Source organism: Hylobates moloch, unplaced genomic scaffold (assembly GCF_009828535.3).
Source record: "Hylobates moloch isolate HMO894 unplaced genomic scaffold, HMol_V3 SCAFFOLD_1, whole genome shotgun sequence".
In the NCBI taxonomy this organism is placed as follows: Eukaryota; Metazoa; Chordata; class Mammalia; order Primates; family Hylobatidae; genus Hylobates; species Hylobates moloch.
This window is the reverse complement of record NW_026652276.1, coordinates 70,431,837-70,454,808: the sequence shown is the minus strand read 5'-3', so window position 1 is coordinate 70,454,808 and position 22,972 is coordinate 70,431,837. Positions and strand designations below refer to the sequence as shown.

The window sequence follows — 22,972 nt, the reverse complement described above, 5'->3', positions numbered from 1 at the left end:
GACCCTAACTTTAGAGGGGCCCAATCAGCTACTAAGACAGATCTTTGTGGTACATGCAGCTTATGTTTATGCAGGACTCCTAGTTCCTGAAAAGAATGTTCATTTGACTTAAAATATGTAAACAAGTAGCATACCAACATATTAAAATTAGAGAAACTAGAGGACAAGATTGGAGATTCTTCTCCAACCACAGAGCTGCTAAGAAATGATCGTGAAATCAAATCAAAAGGCTAACTTTACGGATTCAGATGGCAAAACAAAGAGGCAGGGTCAGGAAGGGAGAATGAGGCCCCTGGGTCTAGATGACAACTGCGCTGAAGCTGTGTGGTCCCAGGGTACCAGTTTCCCCCAGCAGCCACATTATATCAGTTAATCTTACAACCTATTCATATAAAACAGCTTTTTATTAGAGATATGTAAGCACCTTGGCCCCTATTTCATGGTTTGTGCTCTTTCTTTCTTTCCTTCCTTCTTTCTTTCTTTCCTTCCTTCTTTCCTTCCTTCCTTCCTTCCTTCCCTCCTTCCTTCCCTCCTTCCTCCCTTCCTTCCCTCCTTCCTCCCTTCCTTCCCTCCTTCCTTCCCTCCTTCCTCCCTTCCTTCCTTCCTTCCTTCCTTCCTTCCTTCCTTCCTCCCTTCCTTCCTTCCTTCCTTCCTCCCCTCCTTCCTCCCTCCCCCTCCCTCCCTCTCTCTCTCTCTGTTTCTTTCTTTCTTTCTTTGACAGAGTCTCACTCTGTCACCCAGGCTGGACTGCAGTGACGCCATCTCGGACCACTACAACCTCCACCTCCCGGGTTTAAGCTATTCTCCCTGCCTCAGTCTCCCGAATAGCTGGGATTACAAGTGCCTGCCCCATACCCGGCTAATTTTTGCATCTTTTAGTAGAGATGGGGTTTTGCCATGTTGGCCAGGCTGATCTTGAACTCCTGACCTCAGGTGATCTGCCCGCCTCGGCCTCTCAAAATGCTGGGATTACAGGCGTGAGCCATCACACCGGGCCTGTGTTTTCAAATATCTTATATTATAGTAATCCTAATATATATATATAAAAATCTAAACTTGTGAGACAAATTACAAGATGATGTTATTTACTATAAGACAAACATTTTTTAAAAATTATTTACTTCATGTCACATAATCCCTTAGAGCATTTAAAAATGCAAATATTCAATTAAAAATTCAATACATACATTACAGAACCTGCATAATTTAAATTTTATTACAAACTATATACAACTTTAGACAAACTCATGGTATAAGTCTATAATATCATTAAGTTCAAGAAGGAAGAAGGAAAAATGGGTTTTTCAAAAATATGCATATTGGAATTTATTTGATTTATATCTTTTATAAATAAAAAGATTTTAAAAGATGTGAATAAGACATGATCTTTTGAAAATCAAGGTAAAGACCTATAAAATAATAATCACAATTAATAAAAATATTTTAACATTCAAGAATGAATTTTTGGACATAAACTGAAGGTATTAAGTTATCCTTTATTTCTTGAACCCTGGTTTTGAAAAGCTATTCAACTTTTTTTTTTTTTTGAGACAGAGTCTTGCTCTGTTGCCCAGGCTACAGTGCAGTGGCACAATCACAGCTCACTGCAGCCTCAAACTCCTGGGCTCAAGCGCTCCTCCCGCCTCAGCCTCACGAGTAGCTGGGACTATATGCATGTGCCACCACATCTAGCTAGTTTTTAAATTTTTTGTAGACACAGGGTCTCACTATGTTGCCCAGCCAGGTCTCCAACTCCTAGGCTCAAGCAATCCTCCTGCCTTGGCTTCCCAAAGTGTTGGAATTACAGGTGTGAGCCACTGCACCCAGCTGAACTATTCAATTTTTTATTCAAGAATCCTAAGTACAAAATCTGACTAATGGTGAGAATTCAAATCAGTGAAGTGCTATAATATAATTAAGCTTCATTTCACAGATAGGAGCATGGACAGAAATGGAGTAGAGAAGTGACTCAGTAGTGGTTACTCATCTAAATAAAAGCACTCTAATGCTCAAGATCACAGAATGTTAAAATTGCAAGGGATCCTAGATATCAGTGATCTAGCCCTTTATCTTGTTGGTCACTATGTATATATCCCTTTTTTTTTTTTTTTTTTTTGAGAGAATCTTTCTCTGTGGCGCAGGCTGGAGTGCAGTGGCAGGATCTCGGCTCACTGTAAACTCTGCCTCCCAGGTTCAAGTGATTCTCCCGCCTTAGCCTCTGAGTGGCTGGGATTACAGGCGTGCATCACCATGCCTGGCTAATTTTTGCATTTTTAGTAGAGACAGGTTTCACCATGTTGCCCAAGCTGGTCTCGAAATGCTGGCCTCAAGTGATCTGCCTGCGTTCGCCTCCCAAAGTGCTGGGATTACAGGCATGAGCCACCACACCCGGCCTATATCCCGTAAATTGATGGTTTTGGCGGACATGTGCTGGCAGCTTTTAGCCCTTCTGCTGTGAGAAGGATGTGTATCAGAGAAGCCAGATCCAGGGTCAGTGGATGAGCTATCACCTGTGCAGGTTCATATTTGCTTCATTTCTAGCTCATCCCAGATATCTACATTCCATGCCGAACTTACTGAGGATTTCCTCACTGGATTCCACTACTGCTGGTGCCACCTGGGTCCTCATAGTGTTTCCTTTTCCTTCTAGTTGTAGGGGAATAAAGCATTCATTTATTTCCCAAGGGTTGGCTGAGTTAAGTCACATGAACATGTGTTCTATTTCAGATGTGTTTGAAACTGGGCTTGATACCTTAAGGAATAGGGATGTCTAGGTTTCTTTTTTCTGCACACTTCTTAAGACTCTGTGGCCAGCTAACTCTCAGGCTCCTTTGCTGCACTCAGATTGCTGGCTTCAGTTATACAGAGGACAGACTTGCCACATTCAGAGATGCTCTCCCTGGAATTGAAATGAGTTTGCAAAAGGTAGGGCTTGAAGTAACCCATAGGAGTACATTTTATTCTGACTCTTGTGCATCTTATTTACCTTGATGGAAAGCATTACTTCTCTTTATCTTTCAAGGTGACCCAAAAGCATCCAAAACCAGGTTTCCAAGAATTATAGCATGTGTCCTCTAATGAAATGCCAACATTCACTCTCTTTAAAAGTAAAAATATCAAGATTATATAGTCATTAAAAAGAATAAGTTTGAACTAAGTGTTCTAAGATTTGATGTCTATGATGAGTGGAATGGAAAAAGCAAGTCATATGATTCTATTTAAAATACTTACATTTGCCTGTGTGTAAAAGGCAAAGATCTCGATTGAGCACACGGTGGTTAACTGGGGAGTGGGACTGTGGTGTGTACAGAGGGCGAGGAAGGGGCTTGCACTTGTTCCTTAACTTATTTCTGAATTGTTCTGAATTGTCTAGATTATTCAGAATGCGTAGTGCTTAAAAATTAATCAGAAGACATCACACACATTCACCGAGAATCCTAATGAATCTTCACTGCATTTAAAGTCTGGAAACGGTTACATTCTCAGTTTGACTGGTTTCATGCAGTGTTCAATTGCTTCACCTGACATTCCTCGGGTTTCGGGTTCTGTGCCGGGCACGGAGGCTACTAAGATGAATAACACCTGGTCCATGACAGGATGGTATCTACCCCAGAACACAGGTAAGAGAGACAGTGAATTTGGTAAAAATGGGCACCATCATCAGTAGGCATACATCAGCTCCCTCATTTGATTCACAATTGGCCTTCTGTTGGCTTCATCTCTTGGCAATGCAATTGGCAGGCGTCATCCTTTTATACTTAAACTCCAAATTTAGGATTAAGACTCCAGTTAATACTGCCAAGCAGAAGGCGTCCTTGGGGAAAGAGAAGTCTCCTGAACATACCCACTGGGGTACCTAGAATAGATTTTGCAGCGACACACAGATCCTGTGTTGTCTGGAGTCTCTGCTGAGTAATGTAGATTCTGGGACAGCAAAAGGGAAGGTGGTGACTTTGAACCAAATTTTACCTTTCAACTGAATCCAGGGGAATAATTTGCAACAGAGTGGCAGACGATACAAAGTGCTATGTTGAACACTAGATTGTGCTTTATTTTTTCCGCCCAACTTCACGTTTCCATGCACCAAAATGTTGATGCTATAAATATTGGATGCCACGCTTACCTGACAGGCTTCTTCCATCCCACCTGGGCGCGGGGGCTCAGCGAGCGCGCGAGTCGCGGCTGGAGCCCGCCTCTCGCGGCTGGAGAGGACTCAGCCGGCCGCGGGTTCTGCTGCTTGCCCGGGTGCCCTAGCCGCTTCTCAGCCAGGGCTCCCGCAGTCAGCCCCGCGCGCGCACGCGCGCTCCCCTCGGGCGGCCTCGACGCCTCAGGGCTTCGGCAGGGCTGCGACTGGCCGGCTCCAGCGGGCGGGGCGGCGAGCGAGTGCTCGCGGCCCACGTGACCGACGCCAACATGGCGGCGCCCAACGGCGTCCACCTGCTCGTCCGCAGAGGTAAGCGCGTGGAGGACAGCCCCATGAGGGTTCGCACGGTTGCTCACTAGGTACGCACCCGGGTCCAAAGGGATGCACACCCGAGCTCAGACTTCTCGGCGCACACGACTGTACTTTCAGTCTTTACGAACACACGCAGGCACACAAGATGACACATTCACACACCACAGGAACACACGCACAAATTTGTTCACTGATCACCCGCCTAGACCACGTCACCACGTGGCATCTTTTCGCAATTACTCCTTGAGATTTGCGGGCCATTGTCTGAAGTTTTTTTCCCCAACTTCGGTTGTGTCGTTAGTGTAACCAACATTTATTCTGTATGCCGAGCGAGGAAACCTATGGTAATTCTGAAATGCATCTGGACACCCGGTTCCCTTCCCTAGAGCTTTTATGCAGGCATGTCTTTTGGGGACTTGCAAAATGTGATTGTTTTCTTCCAGTAACTTAAAGTTAAGACGATAAGAAAGGATGTCTGGGTAGTTCTAAGTAGGTTTTATCTTGCGTGAGTGTTGAGATTTTAGTAAATATACAAATGCGTTTGCAGCAGAATTGGGGAAATCTTTGTTGGATTTGAACTAGGTTCTGAATCTTTGTTGGAAAGAACTAGAAAGTTTTTCCAAGGACGGGGGAAGAGGAAAACTATCATATTTTGAGGAGCTACTTAAGTGTCAGGCATGTAGGAACAGTTTTGTGAGGCAAATATTATTTTCATAGTAATAGCTACTGTTTATTAAGTGCCTTTTAAGTACACGATACTGTGTTAAGCCTTACATATGCTTGCTTCCTTTTAAAACTCAATGAATAAGACCCCGTCTCTACAAAAAATTTTAAAAATTAGTCGGGCGTGGTGGCACATGCCGGTAGTCTCAGCTATTCTGGGGGTTGAGGTGGTAGGATCGCTTGAGCCTGGGAGGTCGAGAGGCTGCAGTGAGCCGTGATCGTACCACTGCACTCCAGACTTGGCAATAGAGCCAGACCCTGTCTCAAAAACAAAAACAAAAACCCAGTGAGTTAGGAATTGTTTTCTCTTTGCAGTAAGGCTAGAGAGGTTAAGTAACATGACTAAGGTCGCATAAATGGTAAGAGGCAGAATGCTCATTTGAACATGACTCTAACTTTTTTTTTTTTTTTTTAAGACTCATTTCTCTGTACTGCATGACATGGTCACTCCATAGAAGTCAGTGTGTAAAGTTCAGCAGAGACAGTGCAGGATGAGTGTGTGCAAAAAGTGAAGAGAGCCCAGGCACGGTGGCTCACACTTGTAAACCCAGCACTTTGGGAGGCCGAGGCAGGTGGATCACTTGAGGTCAGGAGTTCAAGACCAGCCTGGCCAACGTGGTGAAACCCCATCTCTACTAATACACACAATTAGCTGGGCGTGGTGGCGCATGCCTGTAATCCCAGCTACTCGGGAGACTGAGGTAGGAGAATCGCTTTAACCCGGGAGGTGGAGGTTGCAGTGAGCTGAGATTGTACCACTACACTCTAGCCTGGGTGACAGTGCGAGACTCTGTCTCAGAAAAAAAATAAATAAATAAAAATAATAAAAAGAAGTGAAGAGGAAGATATTTTTAGAGAGGAAGAAGGTTGGTAATTGAATAGACTTCAGTATTTCAGTGTTAGTGGAGATGAGAAAGGAGCCACAGGAGGATTTGAGGGGAGAGATGTGTATGGGGAAGGTGATGTAGTGAGCATTTTGGACTGGTTGCATGGAGGAATGGAGATCAGTGTGAGAGTGTAGCCTTGTGAAAAGACAGCCAATTTACATCTCTTAAGATCTGGGTGCCAGGCCTGGCAAGATGGCTAATGCCTGTAATATTACCCAGCACTTTGAGAGGCCAAGGCGGGCAGATCACTTGAGGCGAGGAGTTCAAGACCAGCCTGGCCAACATGGTGAAACCTGTCTCTACTAAAAATACAAAAATTAGCCAGGCATGGTGGCACATGCTGGTAATCCCAGCTACTTGGGAGGTGGAGGTGGGAGGATTGCTTGAACCCAGGAGGCGGAGGTTGTAGTGAGCTGAAAAAAAAAAAAAAAAAGATCTGGGTTCCAGTCCAAACTGGTGGTTTAGACAGTCTTGAGAAAATATATTATATGGAAGTCAGGCCAAGTTATTGATTCCTATAATCCATCCCACTGTATCCCAAAGTGTTGCAACAACCAAGAAGTGGATCCTCTCATTAGAGGAGAGACGAAAAATGTGTCATCAGGAAGTTATTTTAATGATGGGGAAAGGGCCCCTTTTTGGACTATCCATAGCTAGTTTTAAATTGCAGAGAGGTTTTCCTGCTCCCTGCCCCCAAGAATTGAAAATGAAGGGTAAATTCACGAAGACTCCTCTCTCCACTCTCTTCCCCCCTTTCACCCGTCTAGATTGATGTAAAGCAATCCATTACAAGTCTTTGTGTACAAGGATTTATCATCAGCATCTATGAGCATCATTTCTTCTTGAAATATAGGAAGACTTTTTTTTAACCTTTTAAAAAGGGCATGAGGTTTCTCTTGTGACGCCTCATTGTGGCTTTGGTCACAGTATACCCTGTATACAGTAGTTACCTAGCTCCTCTCACCATTTCTACTCCTTACTAGATTATTAATTCTTGTTGAACAGACGCTTTGTCTTGTGTATCTTTCTGTCTTTATAAGCACAGTACCTGACTCAAAGTTAAGTTCATTAAAAGTACACTGAATTGAGAGGCTGTTAAGATTTGTTCTCTTCTATCATGGTCTAAGGAGGGATGGGTAGAAACTATGAGTAGTGACATTGGAAAGAGGAAAAGACAGATCAGCCTCTTGGAACCAAGAGAGAAGGTAACAAGGGCCTTTAAGGGACTAAAATACTCCCAAGTATTAGCGCTGGCAGGAAATCCCTTACTCAGAGTACAGAATCCCTACCCTGGGGCCCCAGGAACTCTCTCCTATCTCAGTCTCACTCCCAGCCCTCGCTTCACTGGAATCCCAGGTCTAGCTGGGGCCACTAAGCAAGATCCCAGTGAATATGAGAAGGAACAAGGAAATGTCAGCTTGAATTGTAATAATCCTCATGTGTCAAGGGCAGGACCAGGTAGAGGTAATTGGATCATGGGGATAGTTTCCCCCATTCTGTTCTTGTGATAATGAGCGAGTCTCAGGAGATCTGATGGTTTTATAAGCATCTGGCATTTTCTCCTGCTTGCACTCATTCTGTCTCCTGCCACCCTGTGAAGAGGTGCCTTCTGCCATGATTATACATTTCCTGAGGCCTCCCGAGAACTGTGAGTCAATTTAACCCCTTTTCTTAATAAATTACCCAGTCTCAGGAATTTCTTCATAGCAGTGTGAGAACAGACTAATACAGTAAGTAAGAGGGCATATTTTCTTTTTTTTTTTTTTTTTTTTTGGCAGTTTTTACATTTATTTAAACAGAAAATGTGCACACAAGCTGCCTACTCATTTTCTTCGCTGCGCAGCCTGGCATTGGGGTTGGTGACTCTGATGGCCAGTTGGGCAGCTCTTTCCACGATGGCTTTGCGGTTCTTGGAGGAAACATTGTGGGCGATCTCGGCACAGTAAGATTTGTTGCACATCAGCAGCACTTCCAGCTCCTTGACGTTGTGGACCAGGAACTTTCGGAAGCCACTGGGCAGCATGTGCTTTGTTTTTTTGTTGCTTCCATAACCAATGTTGGGCATCAAGATCTGGCCCTTGAATCTTCTACGAACCCTGTTGTCAATGCCTCTGGGTTTCCGCCAGTTACGCTTAATTTTGACATATCGGTCTGACTGGTGCCGGATGAACTTCTTGGTTCTCTTTTTGACGATCTTGGGCTTCACAAGGGGTCTGAGGGCGGCCATGATGCCGAGGAGGAGATGGCTGCCACCTTCGTAGGCAGCGCCGAGGAAGAGAGCGGCATATTTTCTTTCTTTTTTTTTGAGACAGAGTCTCGCCCTGTAGCCCAGGGTGAAGTGCAGTGGTGCGATCTTGGCTCACTGCAACCTCTGCCTCCCGGGTTCAAGCAATTCTCCTGCCTCAGCCTCCCGAGTAACTGGGACCACAGGTGCCCACCACCACGCCTGTCTAATTTTTTTATTTTTAAGTGGACACGGGGTTTTGCCATGTTGGCCAGGCTGGTCTCTCTTGAACTTCTGGCTTCAAGTGATCCGCCTACCTCAGCCTCGCAAAGTGCTGAGATTACAGGCATGAACCACCGCACCTGGCCATTTACTTATTTTTAACAAATATAAAAAAAACTTACAAGTACTTTTGTTCACTTGTGACTGTAAGGCCCTAGACTCCTCCACTGAGAATTTTGTTACCTTAGTAGTTTTTCAAAAATGTAATATCCAGGCAGGGGAGGGGCTGTTATACATCATGAGTTAAGTACTTTAAACTTTTGCCAACTGCCCTGAGATCCTTGCTATCTTGTATAGCTTCTGCAGGAAAATGTCTGCTCAGTTTTGCCAAACCAACTTTTTTTTTTTTTTTTAATTGAGACGGAGTCTTGCTCTGTTGCCCAGGCTGGAATGCAGTGGTGTGATCTTGGCCCACTGCAACCTCTGCTGCCCAAATTCAAGTGATTCTCCTGCCTCAGCCTCTTGAGTAGTGGGAATTACAGGCATCTGCCACCATGCCTGGCTAATTTTTGTATTTTTAGTAGAGACGGGGGTTTCGCCATGTTGGCCAGGCTGGTCTCGAACTCCTGACCTCTGGTGATGCACCTGCCTCGGCCTCCCAAAGTGCTGGGATTACAAGCATGAGCCACCGTGCCCAGCCGCCAAACCAACTTACAATTAAACTTTTGGGATGCAATTCATGGGTGATTTGGAAAATGCTAACATTCCTAAGTTTAACTTCCTATTACTTAGACTACACTCCTGTTGACAACCAGAGAATGGAAATGGAGTTTTGCCATATGACATCTTTTAACAAATACATTCCAATTCTATTATAATATGGCATGTTACTACACAGATTAAGAAATACTTACAATGAAACCATGGCTGTAAAGTCCTAAGTGTTCCTAAATCCATACATACTTGTATGTGTTTTCCTCTATTTGAAACAGCTAGCTTGCTTCCTTCCTTCCTTCCTTCCTTGCTTCCTTGCTTCCTTCCTTTTTTTTTTTTTTTTTTTCAGGGTCTCACTCTGTCACGCAGGCTGGAGTGCAGTGGCACAGTCACAGCTCACTGCAGCCTCAACTTCCTGGGCTCGACCAGTCCTCCCACCTCAACCTCCTGAGTGGCTAGGCGCACACCACCACACCCAGCTAATTTTTTGTTGTTTTCATAAAGACAGGTTATCATCATGCTGCCCAGGCTGTGAAACAGTTTTCTTTCTTTCTTATTTATTTATTTTATGTTTTATTTCAATAGTTTTTGGGGTACAGGTAGTTTGTCGTTACATGGATGAATACTTTAGAGGTGAATTCTGAGATTTTAGTGCACCCATCACCCAAGCAGTGTACATTGTACCCAATATGTTTTCTTTTATCCTTCACCCCCGTGTCCCTAGAGTTCATTATATGGCTCTGTATGTTTTTGCATCCTCATAGCTTAGCTCCCACTTATAAGTGAAAACATACAGTATTTGGTTTTCTTTTCCTGAGTTACTTCACTTAGAATAATGGCCTCCAGTTCCATCCAAGTTGCTACAAAAGACATTATTTTGTTCCTTTTTATGTCTGAGTAGTATTCCATGGTGTCTGTATTATATATATATCTTTTTTTTTTTTTTTGAGACAGAGTCTTTCTGTCACCCAGGCTGGAGTGCGGTGGCGCAGTCTTGGCTCACTGCAACCTCCGCCTCCCGGGTTCAAGCAATTCTCCTGCCTCAACCTCCTGAATAGCTGGGACTACAGGCACCCGCCACCATGCTCCGCTAATTTTTGTATTTTTTTGTAGAGGCGGGATTTCACCATGTTGGCCAGGCTGATCTCAAACTCCTGACCTCAAATGATCCACACACCTCAGCCTCCCAAAGTGCTGGGATTACAGGCATAAGCCACCATGTATACCACATTTTATTTATCTACTCATTGGTTGATGTGAAACAGCTTTCTGTACTACAAATAGTTACTGTCTTCCATTGAAATTATGAAATTTCAATGTATATTCCAGGGCATATAGACCCTCAGTGATGAATGCTTTGCAGTCATTAAAAAAAAATATATTGACCTGCATTTGTTGGTATGGAATGATGTCCACAAAATACATTATTTTGGAAAAGCAAGTTATAAAACAATATAAGCTACTCACATTTTGTAAATAAAATATCAACATTTCTGTATATGTGTATACGTGTGTCTAAGTGTATATAACTTATACACACAGAGTATGACATACAACTAGATATTTATAGTTTCTTTTTTTTTTTTTTGAGACGAAGTGTCGCTCTGTCACTCAGGCTGGAGTGCAATGGCGTGATCTCGGCTCAATGCAAGCTCCGCCTCCCAGGTTCATGCCATTCTCCTGCCTCAGCCTCCGGAGTAGCTGGGACTACAGGCACCTGCCACCACGCCCAGCTAATTTTTTATATTTTTAGCAGAGATGGGGTTTCACCATGTTAGCCAGGCTGGTCTCGATCTCCTGACTTCGTGATCCGCCTGCCTTGGCCTCCCAAAGTGCTGGGATTACAGGCGTGAGCCACTGCGCCTGGCCAATATTTATAGTTTCTATGAAATACCCACTTTCCTCTAGCATTGGAAATCCATAAAAATCAGTGTGGATGCTACATATCTTAGGGAACTTGGCAAAGATGGGAGAAGTATTATGTGTATGCAGATCTTCATTTGAACAACATCTTGTTTTATAGCTGAAACAGCTTGTTCTTGTGGAGACTGAATTTTCTTTTTTAGCTTTTGAACATGGAGTCAGTTAAACATAATGCAAAAGTAGAGACAATAGTACAATGAACTCCCATGTAGCCATCATCTAGTTACAAAAGTCATCAACCTATGGCCACTATTGTTACATCTATACTCCCAGTTACTTTGCCTCCTTACAGGTGGATTATTTTGAAGCACGTTCCAGATACATTATTTCATCTGTAGATTTTTTACCGTGTATCTCTAAAAGATAGGGAGCCGTTTTTTTCTTCTTATGTTGTACATATCAGTTCTAGAATTTGCATTACAATTTCCATTTCTCTGTTGAGATTTCCCACGTGTTCACTCATTATGTTCATCTTTTCCTTTAAGTACTTGAACATACATATTTATAACAGCGTTTTAAAAGTCTGTTAATTCTATTATTGGGCCCCCTCAGAGTCTGTTTTTGTTTTATTGACTGCTTTTTTTTTTTTTTATTGTACATTACATTTTCCTGCTGCTTCCCATGTCATGTAATTTTTTTTTTTTTTTAGAGAAGGGCCTTGTTCTGTCACCCAGGCTGGAGTGCAGTGGCACAATCATAGCTCACTGCAACCTCAAACTCCTGGGCTCAAGCAATCCTCCTGCCTCAGCCTTCCAAGTAGCTGGGTCTATAGGCGCACACCACTATGTCTGGCTAATCATGTAATATTTAATTTTATAAGTGGCATGACAGATAATATCTTGGTGGAGATTATGTTGTTTTTCTTTAACATATGTTTTAAAGAACTGCCAGGCAATTTGTTAAATCTGATTCTTTCAGGCCCGGTTTTTATTCTCTGTTAGGATGGATCTATTTGTGTTTTGCTGTTAGTTCTAGGGGGTGGCTGAGGCCAGTGTGGGCTCATGTGTTGTATTGTTTTCTTTTAAGGTTCATGGTCCTGCATTGCCTAATATCCAGTGCCAAGATATAGTTGCTTCACATATTTTGTCTAATTGGTTAAGACAGGTGGGAATTCTAGTACCAGTTATGCTGGAATGGATGGAAAAGGATATTAATTTTGTTTTTTTTGCGACAGAGTCTCTGTTGCCCAGGCTGGAGTGCAGTGGCGCATTCTCAGCTCACTGCAACCTTCTTCTCCTGGGTTAAAGCAGTTTTCCTGCCTCAGCCTCCTGTGTAGCTGAGATTACAGGCGCGTGCCACGACACCCGGCTAATTTTTGTATTTTTAGTAGAGACGGGGTTTCACCATGTTGGCCAGGCTGGTCTCCAACTCCTGATCTCAAGTGATTCACCTCGGCCTCCCAAAGTGCTGGGATTACAGGCATGAGCCACCGCACCCAGCCAGATATTATTATTTTTTTTATATAAGTTTACTTTCCCTTTTTTTTTTTTTTGAAAATTATTTGTTGAAGCAACTGGTTAGTCTGTTGGTAATGTGGAGCTTTGCATTTTGTGGATTTTGCTGATTGTATTGTATTCCACAGGGCTTGTTGAAGATGTTCCTCTATAAAATGGTAGTTAGATCCAAGGCCTGACTTAAGTTAGACATTTTTTGGTACAAGTACTTCATAGTGGTGTTGCTGGAGACATTGTGGCCTGGAGACATTGGAGACATTAGTGGCCATTGGCGATCATTACCTGGCTCATTAGGAGTTTACAAATGACAATATTTTAATTGCTCCTTCTTTATTTATCAGCTAGAAAACATCTACAAAGAGAAACTTTCTCATGAAGTATTTCATTACCCTGACAGGCCCTGTCCCAGCAAGGAAAGTTAAATGGTTTGTTCTCTTTATTTATCAGTTTTTAAAATACCATAGTTCCCCGCTTCTCCAATGGGGGTATGTTCCCAGACCCCCAGTGGATGTCTGAAGCCACAGATGGTACTCAACCCTGCATGATGCTGTACTATGCTTTTTCCTATACACACATTTCTGTGGTAAGGTTTAATTTATAAATTAGGCAGCGTATGAAATTAAGAACAATCACTAAAAATAGAACAATTGTAACCATATACTGTAATAAAAGTTAGGTGAATGTGGCCTTTCTCTCAAAATATCTTTTTGCACTGTGCTCACCCTTTTTTTTATGATGATGTGAGATGATAAAATGCTTACGTGATGAAGTGAGGTGAATGAGAAGGCATTGTGATGTAGTTTTAGACTACATGTCTGAAGGAGAATCATCTGCTTCAGGTGATCCTGGATCACTAAGCCATGACATGATGTCAGAAGCAGAGGATGTGGATGACTAATGGGTCGCTAATGTGCAGGGTGTGGACCTGCTGACAAAAGTGAGGATTCATGTCCTGAGCAGAATGGAGTGGGCCAGTGTGAGATTTCATCACGCTGTGCAGAACAGTGTGTTTGTGAATTGTTTATTTCTGGAATTTTCTTTCTTTTTTTTTGAGAGAGAGTCTCACTGTGTCTCCCAGGCTGGAGTGCAGTGGCGCGATCTCTGCTCACTGCAAACTCCACCTCCCGGGTTCCCACCATTCTTCTGCCTCAGCCTCCCGAGTAACTGGGACTACTGGCGCCCGCCACCACGCCAGGCTAATTTTTTTTGTATTTTTTAGTAGCGACGGGGTTTCACCGTGTTAGCCAGGATGGTCTCGATCTCCTGACCTCGTGATCTGCCCACCTCAGCCTCCCAAAGTGCTGGGATTACAGGTGTGAGCCACCGCGCCCGGCCTGGAATTTTCTATTTAATATTTTTAGACTTTGATTGACCTTGGATAACTGAAACTCTTATCTAAGAGGAGACTACTGTAACAGGTTTATCGTCCAAAAGTGACCAATGAATTTTTGTTTAGGGTCATTATATGGGTTAATTTTTTTTATATGGGTTTATTTTTAATTGTGTATCTACTTCTTTAATTTTCTGAAAGTATATGAAATGTCATGGAGTGTTGAAATTGTGAGGCAGGATTGCAAGATTCAAGATAGAAGAGCTATTGACGGAAGTAGCATTTCTAATATATGGAATTTAAGAAATTCTTACTATACCTTAATGTTAGAGTAGAAGACTAGGGTAAGAGAGGATTAACAAGAAAGTGAGATGGTGTCTCCATTTTAATCTGCTGCTGGTGTGTTCTGAATGTATTGGAGAGGGAAAGCCATTGCAGTCAGTTAGAAGATAGTGGCAGAAACAGAAGGACCTGAACTAGGGTAATGACTGCAGGATGGAAAGGGAGAGATGGATGCCAAGGAAATGGTACAGAGGAGAAATCATCATGACCTGGTTGTTTGCTGGAAAGGAGACCAGAGGAAGGGAAGGGGCCATCAAAGCAGAAAAGGAGGAGTTGGCAGGAACAGAGAACCTAATAGGGAAAAGAGTCTCTAAGATGAAATTACAGGATGACTAAGTAAATATCAGTGAATTTGGCCACTAGGGATGATGGCGGCTTGGAGCAAAATTTAGCAGTAGAAGGAGCTTGTGAAAAGTGACAGTTGGTGGTGGTTGTAGAGAATTGTGGAGGGGTTTTTTGTCCCTTCTTTTTTTTTTTTTTGAGACAGGGTCTCACTTTGTCACCCAGGCTGGAGTGCAGTGGTGCAATCTCAACTGACTGCAGCCTCGATCTCCCAGGCCCAAGTGATCCTTCCACCTCAGCCCCCCAAGTAGCTGGGACTACAGGCGCACACCACTACACCCAGCTAATTTTTTGCATTTTTTGTAGAGATGGGGTTTTACCATGTTGCCCAGGCTGGCTTTGAACTCTTAGGCTCAAGTGATTGATCTGCCCACCTTGGCCTCCCAGAGTGCTAGGATTATAGGTGTAAGCCACTGCACCCCGCCCTTTTTTTTTTTTGAGACGGAGTCTCGCTCTGTCACCCAGGCTGGAGTGCAGTGGCGCGATCTCGGCTCACTGCAAGCTCCGCCTCCCGGGTTCACGCCATTCTCCTGCCTCAGCCTCTCCGAGTAGCTGGGACTACAGGCGCCCGCCACCATGCCCGGCTAATTTTTTGTATTTTTAGTAGAGACGGGGTTTCTCCATGGTCTCGATCTCCTGACCTCGTGATCTGCCCACCTCGGCCTCCCAAAGTGCTGGGATTACAAGCGTGAGCCACCGCGCCCGGCCCCCCCTTTTTTTTTTTTTTTTTTACTTTTTTCCTTTCTTCCTTCCTTTCTCTCTCTCTTTTTTTTTTTTTTAACAGAGTCTCACTCTGTCGCCCAGGCTAGAGGACAGTGGTGCAATCTCAGCTCACTGCAACCTGTGCCTCCCGGGTTCAAGTGATTCTCCTGCCTCAGCCCCCTGAGTAGCTGAGATTGTAGGTGTGTGCCACCTTGCCTGGCTAGTTTTTGTATTTTTAGTAAGAGACGGGGTTTCGCCGTGTTAGCCAGGCTGGTCTTGAACTCCTGACCTCAAGTGATTCACCTGCCCATTGTTTTTTTTTTTTTTTTTTTTTTTGAGATGAAGTCTCTGATCTTTCACCCGGGCTAGAGTGCAGTGGCATGATCTCGATCTCCACTCACTGCAACCTCTGCCTCCCAGGTTCAAGCGATTCTCCTGCCTCAGCCTCATGAGTGGCTGGGATTACAGGTACGTGCCACCACACCTGGCTAACTTGTATTTTCAGTAGAGGTGGGGTTTCACCATGTTGGCCAGGCTGGTCTCAAACTCCTGACCTCAAGTGATCTGCCCGCCTCAGTCTCCCATAGTGCTGGGATTACAGGCGTGAGCCACTGCGCCCAGCCTACCTGTTCAATCTTAACAACTTTTTTGAGATATAATTCACAGTCCATACAGTTCATCTATTTAAGTTGTATAATTCAGTGATTTTTTAGTATATTCAAAGAGTTGTGCAAGCATCACCACAATAAGTTTTACATTATTATCACCCCAAAGAGAAACTTCTTACCCATTAGCAATCACTCCCCAATCTGCCCATCCCCTCATCCTTAAGCAACCACTAGTGTGGTTTTTTTTTGTTTGTTTTTTGTTTTGTTTTTTTTTTTTGAGACGGAGTCTTGCTCTGTCACCCAGGCTGGAGTGCAGTGGCGTGATCTCGGCTCACTGCAAGCTCTGCCTCCCAGGTTCATGCCATTCTCCTGCCTCAGCCTCCGGACTAGCTGGGACTACAGGCGCCCGCCACCACGCCCAGCTAATTTTTTGTATTTTTAGTAGAGACGGGGTTTCACTGTGTTAGTCAGGATGGTCTCGATCTCCTGACCTTGTGATCCTCCCACCTCGGCCTCCCAAAGTGCTGGGATTACACGCGTGAGCCACCGTGCCCAGCCTAATCTTTCTGTTTCTATAGATTTGCCTCTCCTGGACATTTCATATAATGGAATCATACAACATGCAGTCTTTTGTGACTGGCTTCTTTCATTTAGCATGATGTTTTCATGGTTCATCCCTATTGTGGCATGTGTCAGTTTATTGCTGTATAATATGCCACTGTATGGGTATATCACATTTTGTTTATGCATTCACCAGTTTGTGGACATTTGGGTCATTTCTACTTTTTAGTTCTTATGAATAATGCTACTGTGAATATTTGTGTACGTGTTTTTGTGCGGGCATATATTTTATTTTGGTTTTGAAATAGGCTATGTTTAGATGCAGAGGGAAGCAAAGAAACTGGTAAGGATGTGGTAAAATTACCACATCCACAAGACAACGTTTATTAAGTACTGAAATATTCCTTTATGAAAGTTAACTTTTGCGATCCTTTTATCTCTCACATTTGGAATCTATATATCACAACCTTGTTTTTCCTTCGAGTCAGCATTGTGATCATTCTGGACATGGGGCCCCACACACCCTGTCTCTGTCATCAGTAAGATTATGATTAAGATCAAATAGAAATAGGTCAGGAGAGAAAAGAGCTCCCTGGCCTTATTCTCCTCAAACTAGCTGATGCTCCTGAATACCAACCTCTTTAAGAATTGATATTTCAAAGGACAACTCCTCTCTGTCGTCTTCTGTCCTCTCTCCCCTATGTTATGCTCTGCGCATTGCAGCTGTTCAGGACATCGCCCGAGCGCAGGGGCACTGCAATCAGAAAAGGGAGTGAGGGACACAGCAGGAGAAGGCTGTTCTGGGGCCAGTGAGTGGGAGACAGGACAAACAGCTAGATAGCAGTGTGATGGCTTCACCCATGGGGTGAAGCGTGGGGGAGATTATCAATTATCTAGATTTAAAAAAGAGAGCCCTCGAACACCTCTGTCACTGGTCACTTTACCAAAGCCTTCTAACTCAACGGAAGGAGACACTGCACTTCAAAGAAAAATCACAGCTGCAGAAGAGAGTCTTGCAAAGCCAGTTTTAGTGGCTTAGTATTTTGGGGTAGCTTGTTTCATGAGGGTCAGATTAATTTTCTAATGCTGTTTTCTACCTTAATGTTACTGCTTTAATCATTAGAATACCACCAGTTCCTTCAGGCAATAGGAAGCTATTGAAGATTTAATGAGATTCATACTGCTTATGCTTAAATGTTGATGACTTCCTGCATGCATATTAATCATTCCTGACCTTGATCTCAAATTCCTTCCCGGTACAAATTCTCATTAAACATACCTACTAGATCTCCCAGCGTTCACTGAATAACTGGTTTGTTTCCAAAAGTACATAAAAGAACATTAAGTCTCATGTTTGGTATGTGTCAAATGTTCAGTACCCTTGTCTGATTTGTTTTCCAATTCTTATTGTGACTGTAAATCTGGAGAATTTAGGGGAAGAAAAATCAGTAACTCATAACAGGGGATTTAGCCTAGTTTACAAGAGTGTATGATCTGTGCAGCAGACCTTGAACACGGATAATTGCTTGTCTAGGTCAGTATGTCCAACTGGCAACTCTCAGAGCCCATCCAGGCCACAGAGCATTTCCGGGTGGCTTGTGTGCGCGCTCCGGCTGTCGAGCAGCAGGACTTGGCCTCTGTCCCCGGCTTCGTTGGCCCCGTCTTTTAGTTCAGGTCCACCCCCTCCTGCCTCAGAGGCCTGGGAAACTCAGCCTGGCCACCTGGTGTCCTCATGCCCAGCATCTACGCATCTGCCCCAGTTGTCCCCTCAGCCACCTTGGCAGATTTCTTGACTTAACAGTTCTTCCCTGAACTAGGACCGGGGGCAGGAGTTGTTAGAGAAGGGAGAGGAAAGGTGACAGGTCTCAGGAGTCTGAGGGAAGATGAAAGTGAGAGCGAAGGAGTGTGGGAGAGAGGAGGATCACATCCGTGGGAGAGAAAATAAATATGTCAGAATATGAGGGTGATGAGGCCTGTATACAAAGACAGGATGGCAGGGAGAAGAAGTAGGCAAGGACATAAAGGGGCTTGGGTATGCAGATGCTGGTCACTGAAATGAGGAACAAAAGAGGGAAATTTGCGTGTGAAAGAGGCCACATGTGAGAGAATAGAAAGAGCAAAACGACAGCTTCGCCTGGCAGAATGTGACCATGCACAGCATTGGGAGACACAGTCTGATGAAGCATTTTTTCCAATTTGTAAATGTATTTATAACAAATAAACTTATTATTATTACTTTTTTTTTTTCTTTTTTTTGAGACAGAGTCTTGCTCTGTCACCCAGGCTGGAGTGCAGTGGCGTGATCTCGGCTCACGGCAACCTCTGCCTCCTGGGTTCAAGCGATTCTCCTGGCTCAGCTTCCCAAGTAGCTGGGACTACAGGTGTGCACCACCACGCCCAGCTAATTTTTTATATTTTTTAGTAGAGACGGGGTTTCACCATATTGGCCAGGCTGGTCTCGAACTCCTGACCTCAAGTGATCTGCCTGCCTCGGCCTCCGGAAGTGCTGGGATTACAGGCGTGAGCCACTGTGCCTGGCCTACTTTTTTTTTTTGAGAGGGAATCTCTGTCACCCAGGCTGGAGTGCAGTGTCACGATCTTGGATCACTGCAACCTCCACCTCCTGGGTTCAAGCGATTCTCCTGCCTCAGCCTTCCCAAGTAGCTGGGATTACAGGCACCTGCCACCACGCCTGGCTAATTTTTGTATTTTTAATAGAGACAGGGTTTCACTATGTTGGCCAGGCTGGTCTTGAACTCCTGAACTCAGGTGATTTGCCCACTTCAGCCTCCCAAAGTGCTGGGATTACAGGCGTGAGCCACCGTGCCTGGCCAGAAATTTATTATTATAAAAACACAAAGAGATATATACTAAGCATATTACATTACAGTGGGATTATTTTAGGTTGTCCCAAAGGTGTAGTCATTTGATTCAGAGGCATAGCCTGCTTGTGACATGTTGGTTGTTTAAAATGTGGCCTATTCTGACCAAGAAGTTGGACAGTATTGGATTTGATGACTATCTTGCCACTTATTTTTTAAAATGTGGTAATTTTTGCATCCAGATAGTTTTTCATCTTTTTTCTTTTTTTGAAACGGAGTCTCGCCCTGTTGCCCAGGCTGGAGTGCAGTGGCGCAATCTCGGCTCACTGCAACCTCCACCTCCTGGGTTCAAGCAATTCTCCTGCCTCAGCCTCCCGAATAGCTGGGACTACAGGTACCCGTCACCACGCCCAGCTAATTTTTTTTACTTTTAGTAGAGATGTGGTTTCACCATGTTAGCCAGGATGGTCTTGAACTCCTGACCTTGTGATCCGCCCACCTCAGCCTCCCTAAGTGCTGGGATTACAGGCATGAGCCACCGCACCCGGCCTAGTTTTTCATCTTTTTAAAGCACATTTCTGCTGATATAATTTGACTGGATAGGTGAAAAGATACCCATTTTGCAAAGTAGATTTTTTATATTTAATGATCAAAATCTTTATCTTTTAAAAACAATTTTTATAAAATAGCCACAAAATTTCATACCCTTTAACTTATTTACTTAATTCCACTTCTAGAAATCTATATTTAGAAAATAATTAAGTTGGGTGCGGTGGCTCACGCCTGTAATCCCAGGGGTCAGGAATTTGAGACCAGCCTGGCCAAAAATGGCGAAACCTCGTCTCTGCTAAAAATACAAAAATTAGCCAGGCATGGTGGCGCCTACCTGTAATCCCAGCTGCTTTGGAGGCTGAAGCAGGAGAATCACTTGAACCCAGGAGGTGAAGGTTGCAGGGAGCTGGGATCGCACCACTGCACTCCAGCCTGGGCGACAGCGAGACTGTCTCAAAAAAAAAAGAAAGAAAATAATTAGAGGTGCTGCCAAAGATTTAGGTTCAAGAATACTTATTACAGTGTTGCTTGTATTAATATTAGCAAAGAACTGGAAATAAACTAAATGTCCAATAAAATAGAGAAATGATTCAGTAAATTATGATTTATTCATAAGTTGAGATGGGCCGTTGTATGGTCATTAAAATACTGCCTATTAAACTATTATACTTCCTCCAGTTTATTCTCCACGCTGCAGTCAAGTGACCTTTGAAAAAGTACATTGTGGCCAGACATGGTGGCTCACGCTTGTAATCCCAGCACTTTGGAAAGCCAAGGTGGGAGGATCGCTTAAGGCCAGGAGTTCAAGACCAGCCTGGGCAACATAGTGAGATCCCCATCTTTATAAAACATTTAAAAATTAGCTGGGTATGGTGGCATGTGCATGTAGTTACTCGGGAGGTTGAGGCAGAGGATTGCTTTAGCCCAGGAGTTTAAGGCTGCAGTGAGCTATGATTGTGCCACTGCACTCCAGCCTAGGCAACAGCGTGGGACTCTGTGTCTTAAAACTGTAAAAATAGAGAGCTGGGCATGGTGGCTCATGCCTGTAATCTTAACACTTTGGGAGGCTGAGGCGGGCAGATCACTTGAGGTCAGGAGTTGAAGATCGGCCTGGCTAATATAGTGAAACTCCGTCTCTACCAAAAAAAAAAAAAAATTAGCTGGGCGTGGTCACATGTGCCTGTAATCCCAGCTACTTAAGAGGCTGAGGCAGGAGAATTGCTTGAACCCAGGAGTTGGAGGTTGCAGTGACCTGAGATCATGCCACTGCACTCCAGCCTGGGTGACAGAGTAAGACCCTGTCTCAAAAAAAAAAATATATATATATATATATATATAAATAGTCCAGGTGCGGTGACTCACGCTTGTAATCCCACCACTTTGGAAGGCCAAGGCAGGTGGATGGCTTCAGCCCAGAAGCTCGAGACCAGCTTGGGCAACATGGCAAAACCCTGTCTCTACAAAAAAATACAAAAATTAGCTGGGCGTGGTGGTGTGCACCTGTAATCCCAGCTACTTGGGACACTGAGGTGGGAGGATTGCTTGAGCTGGAGAGGTGGAGGTTGCAGTGAGCCAGGATGGCGCCACTGTACTGCAGCCTGGGCGGTAGAGCCAGACCTTGCCCCCACCCCCCAAAAAAAGAAAGAAAGAAAGAAAAATATGAAAATAGAATAAAATAAATTTTAAAAGTACATTGGATCATTTCACTCCCCCTTAAAATCTTTTCTTGGCTTCTCACGTAGTCACTGTAAGTTCCTGACCCCCAAGGCTCTCTGGCCTCATCCCTTCACTCTGGTCTCCAGTCCTTCCACTCCTGTCCACTGGCCTGCCCCTCAGGTGCTGTAATTCTCTAGGCCCTTTCCTCCTTGGGATCTTTGCATATGCTATTCCTCATGCTTGAACCATCTTCCCCCAGCTCTTCATCTGGCTAATTCCTGCTTGTTCTTGAGGTCTTCATCTCATTGTCACTTTAAGAGAGGGATTTCCTGACCTCTCTACCCAAAGGAGGGGCCTCAGATATATTCTGTCATTGTGGTCTATGCGTCTTCTTTGTAACATATATCACATTTTAAAATCATGTTCATTTGTGTGATTCTTTAATTCCCAGATCCCCTCTGGACTTGGTCTGTTTCCTTTCTCTTCTGGAGGAGTTCCTCAAGTTTCTTCTCTATCCCTTCAATTGAGGTTTTCATTTCTGTTGCCATATTTTAAATCTCCAAGAGTCTGTCTTGTTCCATGAAAGGTTTTATATATATATACACAGACACACACACACACACACACACACACACACACACACATATTTTATATATACACATATATAAAACCTTTCATGGAACAAGACAGACATATATATATGTATATATATGTGTATATATATGTATATATGTGTATATATATATATATATATAAAACCTTTCATACATACATATATATATATAAAGGTGGCTCACCTTCACCTGTATTAAACTGTAAGTTCCCTCAGGGTAAGGGCTGTGCTTTTTTCATCCCGTGAGTGGTAAGTGGTAGATTTCTGACTAATAAAATTACCAGACATGAAGTATTAGGGCAAAAAAAAGTTAAAGAAAAAATTAGGAATATGGACAAAAATGTGATTCATGGATAGTCTTCAAAGATTAACAGTGTTGTCTTACCTAGAATTTAATAGAGAAAAAAAAATGGACTTGCAGAAAAACTCGAGGCCCTTCAAGCTGTCATCATATCAGAGGTGATAAGACCCAGTGAACTGTTTGAGAAATTGGGTAATTGTCACTAGGTAAAGGAAAAGGATTGAAAATTAGATAAGGGTTAGTCCCACAAAAGAAATTTTAAAACTGGGCTGGGCGCGGTGGCTCACGCCTGTAATCCCAACACTTTGGGAGGCTGAGGCGGGTGGATCACAAGGTCAGGAGTTTGAGACCAGCCTGACCAACATGGTGAAACTCCGTCTCTACTAAAAATACAGAAATTAGCCGAGTGTGGTGGCAAGCACCTGTAATCCAGGTACTTGGGAGGCTGAGGCAGAAAAATCGCTTGAACCTGGGAGGAGGAGGTTGCAGTGAGCTGAGATCTCACCACTGCACTCCAGCCTGGGAGACAGAGTGAGACTC

General features: G+C 43.8%; 2 protein-coding genes across 2 annotated transcripts in view; one reads left to right on the top strand and one right to left on the bottom strand.

The window, feature by feature from the left end:
• The first annotated feature begins 4,027 nt into the window (after window positions 1-4,027).
• METAP1D (methionyl aminopeptidase type 1D, mitochondrial) overlaps window positions 4,028-22,972 on the top strand; it is an 82,432-nt gene continuing 63,487 nt past the window's right edge. The window contains 3 exon segments of the mRNA XM_032755369.2: window positions 4,028-4,161; window positions 4,163-4,394; window positions 4,396-4,453. Coding sequence (XP_032611260.1) covers window positions 4,028-4,161; window positions 4,163-4,394; window positions 4,396-4,453 — 424 coding nt within the window.
• On the bottom strand, window positions 7,821-8,340 carry LOC116810662 (large ribosomal subunit protein eL32). The gene has a single exon (XM_032755370.2). It carries the CDS (start codon window positions 8,291-8,293, stop codon window positions 7,886-7,888), a length of 408 nt encoding a protein of 135 aa, XP_032611261.1. The 5' UTR covers window positions 8,294-8,340; the 3' UTR covers window positions 7,821-7,885.